The sequence below is a fragment of the Pholis gunnellus genome, assembly GCF_910591455.1.
Source record: "Pholis gunnellus genome assembly, chromosome: 24".
Lineage (NCBI taxonomy): Eukaryota > Metazoa > Chordata > Actinopteri > Perciformes > Pholidae > Pholis > Pholis gunnellus.
In genome coordinates this window covers 10,724,770-10,736,495 of record NC_136551.1, presented here as the reverse complement: position 1 = coordinate 10,736,495, position 11,726 = coordinate 10,724,770, and the positions used below count along the sequence as shown (strand labels likewise).

At 42.2% G+C, this 11,726-nt stretch overlaps 1 protein-coding gene across 1 annotated transcript; it reads right to left on the bottom strand.

The window, feature by feature from the left end:
• Positions 1 to 457: 457 nt before the first annotated feature.
• Positions 458 to 8,876, bottom strand: pspc1 (paraspeckle component 1). The gene is made up of 10 exons (XM_079186040.1): positions 8,438 to 8,876; positions 7,817 to 7,966; positions 7,543 to 7,694; positions 7,370 to 7,465; positions 7,022 to 7,218; positions 6,679 to 6,763; positions 6,470 to 6,575; positions 3,943 to 4,000; positions 1,712 to 1,848; positions 458 to 1,269 (listed from the first exon to the last, which is right to left on the bottom strand). Exons 1-10 carry the CDS (start codon positions 8,798 to 8,800, stop codon positions 958 to 960), a joined length of 1,656 nt encoding a protein of 551 aa, XP_079042166.1. The 5' UTR covers positions 8,801 to 8,876; the 3' UTR covers positions 458 to 957.
• Between the last annotated feature and the right edge of the window lie 2,850 nt (positions 8,877 to 11,726).

The window sequence follows — 11,726 nt, the reverse complement described above, 5'->3', positions numbered from 1 at the left end:
TGAGCCAGCTTTGTATCTAAAATTGATTCACAGAAATCCGTTATAAACAAATATAACTTATATACAGTTAAACAAGTGACACAGTGTTTCTACTCATTCATCTGGAGGCTCGACAGTAATCGTGGTCAAACCGGGAAACGTTACGCTGATGCTAAAGCTCGTCTCTCCGTTACTGACGCGTTAGTCGTCACGTACACTCGATGCACAGAGAAAGACAGACGACACGAAATATAGTTCAAGTCAAGTATGCAGAAGTGCTTTGAGGAAAAGAAATGTAATTACCTGTTATAAAACTATTCTTTAGAACCCGTGACACCTGGTCGGGATATTTCATAACTACAAGATCCACTGAAACAAGGAAGTGAACAAGTGAACTGATGCCACATGCAGATTGCACTACACCGCCACACACACACACACACATCATTCTTTCAAATCACAGAGACAGGACTTCCTACAAATATTTTATTTCTCTTAACCATCCAATACAGCTGCAGAAACATTCACTCACTTTAGGACTGAACATCTAATGAGCTAAGAGTAACCGTGTGTTTGAAGGGATGACCACAAAGTATACCAACTCCCAGCAGCGTGTCTTGTTTGGGTGTCTCACTACCTTTCAGTTTGACTCGAATCAATGTCCAATCTATTGAAACGTACCAATCCCACACAGCAGCTTCATGAAGTGTATCCAAGATAATGTCATCTACTGCAAAGCTGTCGACCCACAAAGGCCTTCTTGACATGCTTTCAAACTCGTTTGCAGTTAATATTCAGCAGACAAAAAAAAAAAAAGCTCCTTGTCCCAACTTGCTTTACATAAGAAGATAATAAAAAATACAAAACTCACAAAAATCTGTCCGATTTCCCACCGACGTAAAACAGAAAGAGAGATGATTGGGTGGGGGGGCAGAAACAAAGATCCATGAGTACCGAGCCTCCGTGATCAGAGAGGATTCAATATCTGCGGCGCTTATTGTTTGGCCCATCAAAGACCCCCCCCACTGGACTCCCCCTCCCAGCTTGAGGGCCCAAAGCTGGCTGCTGCTGCTGCTGCTGCTGCTGCTGCTGCTGCTGCGGCTGCTGCGGCGGCTGCGGCAGCTGTTGCGGCTGCTGCTGCTGTTGTTGTTGCGGCTGCTGCTGTTGTTGCTGTTGTTGTTGTTGTTGTTGCTGCTGCTGCTGCTGCTGTTGTTGCTGCTGTTGTTGCTTTGGGGATTCAACTTCTGGTCGCCCCCCCACCGATCCACCCTGCAGGAATCTATCTTTTCGCTGAGGTATCATGTTGTCCGCGTAATGAAAAAGACGGGAATGGTGTATAATCGGGAGAACGTTTGAGCGTCGGAGACAAATACATCGTATAAAAAAAAAAGAAAAAAGAAGCAATTTCAAAGTTCATCAGTCCGGGTTTGATCCAAGCGTGGCCATCCGAGAGTAAACGGAGGTGACCCAAGCAGACAAAGAGAAAGAGAGGAAAGGGACTATTAGTTAAGTCTACAGTTTAAAACAAATTTTTAATGTCTTTACAAATTTAGAATTTGTTTCTGCATCCGATTCAAAAGAAAGCTGACTTAAAAGGATAAAGGATGACTTTTATTTTATAAACAGTTTGATTGACGTACTGTTATTAGGCAACGTTCTTGTAGAGTAGTTTTTAATGTTGAAGATGGACCAATCAAGAGATAAGCTGCATCTATTTTTCCTGATACATTACCATGGCTCCATTCTCTGACATCAATGGTGTCCCCATATTTGCAGTTCCCTCTGGGCCAATGGCTCCTCCCCTTCCACTCATGCCCATCATTTGACCCTGGTTACCAGTGGGCCCCGGAGAGCCCTGGTTAAAGCCATCTACACGCAAAACAACGGAGCATTGGTTTGTGATTTGGTGGGTCAGTGTAAAAGTACCCAAACGCCCCGTAAAGACCTGTTGTAGCTGAACGCTGAAACTAATTACAACAGTTAACGTTGGCTTTTGGTCGACAGCTAACGTGATTATCTGTCATCCGATGACGACTGCAATCTAGAATTGGGATTTTGCTTTTAAAAACAACTTTGCAACTCATTTAAAAAACAGTAAACAGTCATCTGTTTGAAGTGAGACCGTTACAAATATCATTAAGCATTTATATGTAATATATATACAAATATGTCACCAATACAACCAAAAACCAACGTCAATTTTAAGTAGCCAACTGGTGATATAACATGCTGAAGTAGATATTAACAGTCACATTTTACAGATAAGTTATTAATAATGAGGCTCAACTCAACGTTGAGGCCAAGTGCCAACTTCCACATCTTTTGCTAATTACACCTTGGATTGCACATCATCTCAGTCATGGAGCATACAGAGCTGTTAGAAAACAACGTTGGAATTCACTAAATGAACATCATGCTGTGTTGAAGAAGACTTGAAACTAGAGATTGAGACCATAAACTCATGTTTACAATGTTTACTGAGGTAATAAATCAAGAGAGAAGTAGAGTCATTTTCTCATAGACTTCTATACAACCAGAGGAGTCGCCCCCTGGTGGACACTAGAGAGAATTCAGCTTTAAGACACTCTAGTATGGGCTTCACTCACAGAACTAGAGGTTACTTCCTGTTTGCAACATGATGGCTGATGTGAACCATACACAGCTATGGACAAGTGAGGCAGTAAACCTATCGTTGTAAACTGTAATCACGAGCAGCTGAACAGGGAAAGCGCTTGCATCAGCCCCGAGCCAGGGATAAGACATTTAAACTGCCAACATCTCCCACTGTGAAAACAACTACAGACGTGCACATTGTTAGAAGAATGTCTGCAAGTGCACCTTTGCTGGCAGTTTCATCAAAATAATAATGAACACTAATCAAATCAGCTCATGTTATAGGGGCTAGACACTGTTGGATGTTATAATTTGAAAGTTATGTTATAAAATGTTATGAGGGAAGAGTTTGCCGGTAATGCGTTCCCAGCCACCTGTTTTTACGACCATTTTCAATTTGTGCATTAAAACACCCGAGTGTAAATAATGGAAAGTTGAAGTTGAAATGTTGTAAAAACCTTTTCATGCTTGGCTGAGATAGAACATTTGGTGCAATGGCAAATAAATCCTGATGTTAACTAAGCATGAGGCTTAAATGTCCACTGGGGGGAAATTGCAGCAGACATTAAAACGCAGGTTACAACATGACACAAACAGAAATGCCATATTTCCATAATGTTTTCAATATAGTTTGATGTGACTGTAAACACACCAGGAGAAGACAGAACAACAAAGACTTAAACAACAGCTGACCCCCGACCCAGACAAAAACTGGATTCTACTGTAATTTGTGCAACAATAAAAACGGAACACGGCAGTTGTTCATGTAGATGATGTGCAATCCTCGGTTATAATCGTTGTACGGTGAATCTGTCCCACTTCATAGACCTCAGTCCCCAGCCCCTCTTCCTCAGCAGACCAACATCATCCTCACTTTTCATTCATGATGGAAATAAACGGACGTTTGTCTCCAATTATTTTTAAAGTGCTAAATAAGAGCTGCGGCACAGACTTAAAGGCTACAACAGCGTATAAATGTCAAGCTTAAATCATTTCAAATCTGCATAGAACCGAGGATGAGAGCTCAGGGACTAAAGATTTCTCAAACTATGAAACCTCCCAACAAAAACAATCCCATTCAGTACGCTGTATATTCTGTTAGTATACACATTATGTTGTCATGTGGTGTATTATGGGTTTTTCCTCCTTTGCATTGCGTCCCATGTGACTCCATTTTACACCAAAAAAGGAGTCAAAACATACAAAGTGAAACTTAAAACGATGTTGTTGAAACAGAGCCACTTGGGATGCAAGGCCAATAAACGTAATAAATGACATTAAGACAGCCGTCATCATCGTCACTTGATCCGGTCTTTGTATCAACCAGTCTTTACACAATCATGCCCGTACCTCCCATATTAACGGCTCCACGAGGGCCCAGCTCACCCACTCTCATTTCCTGTTCTCTCTGGAAGAAGTGAAGAAGAGCCTTCAGAACAAAACTCCACTAAAGAACAAATCTTTAGCGGACGGGCTGTCGTCCAACACTCGCACTGTGAAAGTAATCATTTCTACACAGAACTGATGAGAGGGAACCTAAGCTTCAGCTCAGTGCTTCCTCGTCTCTATTTAAACTCTTTACTGCTCACAGACGAGCTTAATCACATCTAATGATCTGGAGGTGTGCAAGCATTCATTACAAACCGAGCGAGTGACGCCTGTCAGCTTGGTGTTTCAGGGCCCAAACACACATTCATTCATACGTCCTCTGACAATAAACAGTTATGGATACATTTCATTTGCACACAAACTAATCCTCTTTCTCTCCGTTTCTCACATAAACGTCTCCAGTAGCAGGTTTCACTGAGCTGGATCGAGTCCGCTTCAACATGAAACATCTGGACACGGCTTGATCCAACTCACTGAAACCAATTGGACATCAATGACCAAATATCTCTTCATGGAAAGTTATAAACTCACTACAATGGGTCAATAAACTATCACCGATGCAGTGAAATGCAGGTGGAGGTCACCTCGCAGAACACTCGGTCCGTGTGTTCGTTGTGTTATTGTGTGACTTTGGTGTTTTAAAGTCACACAGTAACACTAACGGGTCGAGGCAGCGGTGAAAGTATCGACATCAAGATCACATCGGTGACCCGGTGCCAGGTTTGCACTCTAAATTTGAGCAGACTTTGTCCCACACATACAGCACTTTATGAAATTTGAAACAATACGTTAAATTACTACAAATATTGTAATGCTCAACATTTGTAATCTTTATATACTTACCTGTTAAATGGTCAATATGTTGCATTTATAACAAGTAGTAGTAGTAGTGTGACGAAGCCCTTTATCATTGTTCTACTAAAGTCTAGGAAAGCTTCAAACCTGTCCGTCAGATCTGCAGCTACGATAGTCACTAGACGGCAGCGTTTATATTCTGGGAGTCATCACTAACAAGTAAATGTGTAAAAAAAAAAAACACACCTTTAAATTAAAGTTTATGTTTTACAAAGCGGCAAAAGGAAGCTTGTGTGGAGTTCATATTGTTGCCGTGAGGGAAGTGAAGTGTGTGTGAATCCACACACAGTCCGGTTAAAAGTACAAAAGGAACGTCTCGTGTTTTCCATCCTAAACTGTGTGTTCACGGATGAGACTAATCACTGGTGTTCTGATATTAATCGGCGACGTGCAGAGAGACTGCTGCGGTTCAGCCGGCGGCCGTGAAGGAGTCGGTATGAACCGGACGGATGGTTCTAGATGCGAGGTGCGAGTGTGTGACATGCGTGTAAAGATCGCAGCCTCCAACGGGACCTCTAAACAGAGCAACGGACATGAAGAGAGAAGTTATGACATAGAAATCAACAACATATCACACCAACAGACACGCACGCTGACCTAGAATTCACACAAACTTTGCTTTTGATCAAATAACAATCGGAGAGATTACACAACGGCTTTTTATCACCGCAGAGTTCCATTCTACTCTCATCCACTCATGCAAAGCTAATGGATTCTGTTTCCTTATGCTATGAATATCTGTGGGACTGGTTGTTCTTATTCACACATCCAACCGGTTCCTGCTTCTTAAACAGTGTCGATTAATAATGAACGGGTAAAGCTAGCAATGCAAGAGATCTAAACTATCTATATCTGTGCTTTTGAAAGAGAATAGATGTTCTTAAAGGGAAATTAAAGATGAATACAAATTCCTCAAACTTACAGGAAACAACTAGAGCTCCTCTGTAAAGGATAAGCAGATCAGAGAGGAAGAGGCATTTAAATTAATAACTCATTTATTGATACTACATTATTAAAACATCAGTAGAATTAGATGATGTATTACAGTGATGTGTACCATCGCAGCCCGAGCACAACGATCAAACACAGGAGAGTGCTTCTATAGAGACGACATATTCATAAGTCACTGAACGCTTGAGGCAATAAGAAGTAATTCAGTCCAGGTTCTGCTCAAATGTAGGAAAAGCAAAAGCATCCAAAATGAAGAGAGGCGTTCTGTGAACCAAAAGCTGGTTAAAACTTTATAGTGTGTTTTATGACTTTCGGGGGATCCTTCCTGTTGTAGCACACGTTAAAATAAGATTTGCCTCAATGAGATAGATTCATAGCTGCTGGAGAAACTATAAACTACTCTAACGTCAAAGACCAATGGCTGAGGAGCTACAGACAATACTGCTGAGGAGGTTAAGTATGTACAAGCTGACGACAACCATTTCACACTATGCTACACAAATACTTTCATCTTTACTATATTAAATGCTTAAAACACTACATGTGTACTTCTAATTTCTTATGCTTTATATGTCTGAACGAAAGAAATCAGTGTACGTGATGTTCACAAGAGAGAGACGGGTTACGTGTATCTGGAGCTTCAGTGCGTTTGACTGCTTGTTTGTATTGCAGCTGTACTCACGTTGTCATGGTAGTTTGGTTTGAAGCCATCCGGGTGGCGTCTCAGGTCCTCCTGTTCTCTGTGTCTCATCATCTCCTCCTCTCTCCTCCTCCTCTCCTCTTCATGCCTACAGCCGGAGAGAGCGAAGACAGAGAACGGTCAAATAAAACACAACGGAGTCAAACTTTACCGCCTGTCCTGTTGGTTCTGCTCAAGAAAGGACAACGCACCTCATCTCGATCTGCTTCCGTCTCTGCAGCTCCTGGTTGCGGAGCTCCTCCAGTCTCCTCAGCTCCTCCTGACGCCTCATGAGATCTGGAAGAAGGGAGGAAGACAACACTCGTGAGAGGGACATGTAAAGAATAATGCAACCGATCAACACAAAAAGGGGGCAGCATGCATGACTTATGGGAGCATTTCACTCAGCTCTACTTCTTTAGTCCAGTTCAGGCGGCATAATCCATCCCCTCATTCTCTTTACATCCGTCACCACAGGCAGCTACAGTGCAGCCACAACCTCAACAAACACGTCTTACAAACCTGAGACACCAAGAACACTAAAGCAGCCCTTACCTTGTCTCATTAACATGAGCTGATGTTCATGTTTGGCCGACTCCAGCTCAGCCTCCAGTTTCTCTTTGGCCTCCTTGATGTTCTTGTCCACTTGGTCTCGCTGCTGTTTCTCCATCTCATGGAGAGCTTTCCAGCGAGACGAATATTCAAACTCAAATGTGCCCGGTTGAGCAAAATGGGGCATCTGCTCTCGTTCCCTGGGGTAAAAAAAAGAAGATCAATACAAAATAAATTACAACTCCAGTCGCTTACTGACAGACATCCCGGACCAAGAGGAACATCGAGCACATCTTAGCTATAAGATAACGTACTGTAAGATGACAACAAATCATTTTACACTTTACTTACTTATAGTAGCCGGCAGACTTCTGCAGTGATTTTTCAGGCTGTCCATCCTGGTCATCAAAGTGCTCCGAGGGCTCCACGATGGCCGGACAAGGCGTGCTGAAGAAAGGGGGACGACAATGAATTAAACTTGTGATATTATATGAAAGCGACCCCGTCGTCCCTGCACTCCTTACGTGGTCAGCAGCAGCGCTCCCTCCGTGCAGCGCTCCAGGGCTTTGCGTGCAGCTATTTTGTTTGCGAACTCCACGATGCCTCTCCCGGTGGGGCGACCGCGGTCATCCGTCACGACGACGGCCCGTTCCACCGGGCCAAACTGAGAAAACGCCTGATGGTAGAGGATGGTAGAGGATTACATATCGCTGCACATAAATGAGCAGATTCCACAGAGCAGCAGACACAGGAAGTACACTTGTATTCCTGAGACGTTAAAGCTCTTGTTCGGTGTACCTCTTCCAGCAGCTCATTGGTTACTGCAGGCAACAGGTTGCGCACCGTCAGGGCAGCAGTATGTGTCGCAAAGCTGACCCGGATTGGTCGATTTTTCATTACAGTCCCATCCAGCTCGGCTACAGCGATCTCTGCCAGCATGCGGGTTTCCTGGAAGACAAGGATGGTGATGCCACAGTGAGGCAGGTTGTGGCTGCAGAATACATTTCTTTACAATTGTTATCTTCACTTATACCTATTACACTGTTCAAAATGTGGCCTTGCACCACTGTGTTTTCTATATGTATACAAACCAAAGAAAATGTGTCACACAAGTCCAAAAAATTCAACATAAAGGCTGCAATTCAAAATATGAAATATGAAATATGAATACCTAACATTACTCGATACAACGTGGTGCAGTGGAATGCAATTTTGAAACATACATCTGGTTGCACAAAAATAACATGTTGTTAAATGTAAGACACGGTTAGATATGAATGGGTGTCTGTGCTAATGCTAACATAGCAGCTAGCTCGCTCCTCGTAGCCACACGTCGGTCCAGTTATAAAACACGTGAAGTTACAGGTTAGCTTAGGTCAAACCAACAGCACAGTTTAAAACCAATACACGTTCATTTACCAAGCGGACAAAGCCGAACCCCCGGTCTCTGTTGATGAACACCTCGCTAATGTTCCCGTATTTAGCGAACATGTCTTTGAACTCCTCCTCCGGGACGTCCAGCGGGAGGTTCCCGATGTACAGACGTGAGCGCTGGGTGAACGTCTTCTCACCGGGCTTCCGAAAACTCGTGATATCCAAAGTCATTTCAGCCCGTCCCTCTTCGACTCCTTCTCCTTCTTCGGCTCCTTCGGCCGCGGGTGACTGCTGCTGCGGAGCTGGACTGTCTTTGTTTGCCGGAGACTGCACCGGAGAGTCGGTCCTCTCCGGTTGAGGAGAGTTGCTGCTTCGCATATTCGCTTGTTGCATATTTCGGTTAGCCATTCTCGGACAAAGTAGGTTTTGGGACGATATCTAAATTAAACTAAGTTTGAGGAGAAGGCTGGTGGGCCGGTGTTGATGGTGCACACCTCCTGAATTTCAAAGATGGCGGTGCATGCGCGCGCAACTTGATGTTTGGATCCATTCAAGGGGCGTGGAAAATGTGGATGATGACGCCCCAGTCATCATCAACTTCCACCCTTCAACACACTGAATCAAATTAAGGCTGCAACGCAACAGTAATATAATAATATGATATCATATAATATATAATAACAGCAGCAAATCCTCACATTTGAGAGCTTCGAAACATCGAAAAATAAATAAATATTAATGATAATAAATAAATCGATGAATAAATAAATAAAAGCAACTGGTTGCTTTGACAATGAGTGACAGAAATAATGTATGTATTGCTGATTAATGTTCTGTGGATGGACTCATTGATTATTCAACTAAACATGTATATATATTCTTTATATAGTAACGTTTTGGTCTATAAAATAACCTGCGGAGCTAACATTATGAGAGTACATTAGCACATAATGAACTGGGGTTGGCACTTCTATTATAGTCTAAGCTACTGAAAGTATGCTGAATTTATACACATGCTGAAAGAGACTAAAACAGCGTTTCACACAGAGGGGGAATACAGGTGTGTTCAGACTGACAGTATAAAAACATTAAGGTATGTAGACATGTTCTAGTAGAAACCAAAAATACAAATATAAACCTGAAACATGATATGTCGCCTTTAAAGCTCCCAAGCCTTATTTCAAACATGAACAGATACGTTTTGACTGATCCGCTACATTAGGTGTCTTTTTCCGTCCGTTTTCTGTTATTTGAGCAACGTGCAGGCTCAGGAGAGGCCTGCTGGGAGCTGTTCCCATGTTGCACTGGCCATCTGTACAAATATTATGGCACATCTGTGTGCATATTGCTCTGTTGGGGGAACTCATTGCTCTCCTGCCTGTCACTGAGGAGTCCCCGTATGAGTCTGTCCACCTGTGTTTCACTCAGGGAATATTAATAAGCAAGAGGTTTGTGTGGGTATTGTTGTAATTAGCCTACAGACATAATGCATGCTCATTATAGTACAGAGAAGATTTGTTGTTTGATCTCTTTTGATCCTGAGCACAACCCTTAATTAAGCATTCATTTTACATATCTGAAACATCTTTGTCTTAATGAAGTTTATGTTCATTAAACATTCATTGTGAGTGTTATATTACTGTGTATCATGTTTGTTGATAGTGAATACTGATGCATGTCAGTGCTATAGCTGCTATAGAGGTGGAGCTCATTCTAAGAATGTTATGTGTCGGATAGTTTAATCTTAAAATACACAACATTATAAACAGTGATCATCAACATACAACGTGACATCAGATAAATGTGGTGGAGTAAAAAGTAGTCTTTAACATTTGCCTTTGAGTAGAAGTACCTCAAAATTGAGCTCAAGTACTGTACTTGGGTTAAAAATACTTTGTCAAATGATGACACCACTGGATTATAATGACAATGTCGGATCACTTCTTACTGATGTAATCATTCATCCTAATCATAGAATATTTCTATTGGTCCAGCTGTAGTGTTGCTTATGGGAGTAGTAAGAGTGACGTAACAGTGACGTCGCGGCAGCCTCCTCCCGAGCTCCTCTGAGCAGCGCAGTAGTTTCTCTGATTTCCATCTGCGGACTGACCGGGGAAATACAGCGGGTAAGTAGTACGATGAAGTGAAATGGACCGGTCAGGTCAGTGTTAATGCGTGTGTAGATGTCACGCATCGGAGTAATTATGCGCGTTAATTAAGGATTATGGTTTGGATTGTTTGTACTGAAGCTGTTTTAATCGTGATTAGGGTGGTTGTCCATCAGGACTCTGTATGACAGGCTTCTTTATGAAAACAAATGTAAATACTGTGTTATTTCCATTTGACTCTACTTTATAATTAAGGCTTATGCCGCTACAATTCAAAGCTACAGTTCACTCCACTACATTCATGCAGATTCATTGCATAAAAACAAGTGCTGTTTATATGAGGCAGTGTCATCGACTAAACTATCCAATAGTATAAAATACTTAACAGTAGCTCCACCTCCACCAACTTCAACATCAGGTTACTGCTTAAATCCAATAATATAGTGTAAAGCTGAAACGATGAGTCAATAAATCGATTCACACAAAAACTCATTCGCAACTATTTTGATAATCTGAGAAGATCAAGAGAAGATTTTCATGCTTTTTTTCTCATATAATCATTCTTAAATACATATTTTTGGGGTCGTCATGTTTGGCTCTGTAACATTTTCTTTTTTTACAAATTTCTTTACGTTTCATGGACTAAACATTTATCTTTAATTGAAACAAATATGATGCAACACTAAGGGGACATCTGCTGCAGTTTTGATACTTTAAGCACAATACTTTTACTTTCATACTCTCATTTGTAACAGAGTATTTGTACACTGTTGCCAGTGCAGACTGTGTATTCATGTGTGCATTGGGAGGCTGAACGTGAACCATAATAATACTAAGGTGTTCCAGTCAACAGTGAAGTGTCAAACAGCAGAATCCAGCAGCGATTGCTGGAATGTCTGCGGTGCGGTCATGTATGTCCGACCTCAGTGTGGAAGCGGAGCACATGAGCGGCGGTACGACAGAAGTTAAGCTGCTGCCGTATGTGTCTGCTCGATATCGGCTGAACCTCAAAGGCAACCCACGGTGGCCTGAAATGTTGTATTCTTTTAACACACATGACCAACTCAAAGCAATTATCCCTCATCTGTTTTGTTGTACCATGGAGGTCTAGATCCCTTAATGATTATTAACACGGCTCTGTTGGGCCGAACCGAGCACATTCTCTCCTAAAAGATGCCGATGTTTGCATGTTTGCATTCAAGTTTGACAGAATGGGTTCGGGCAAC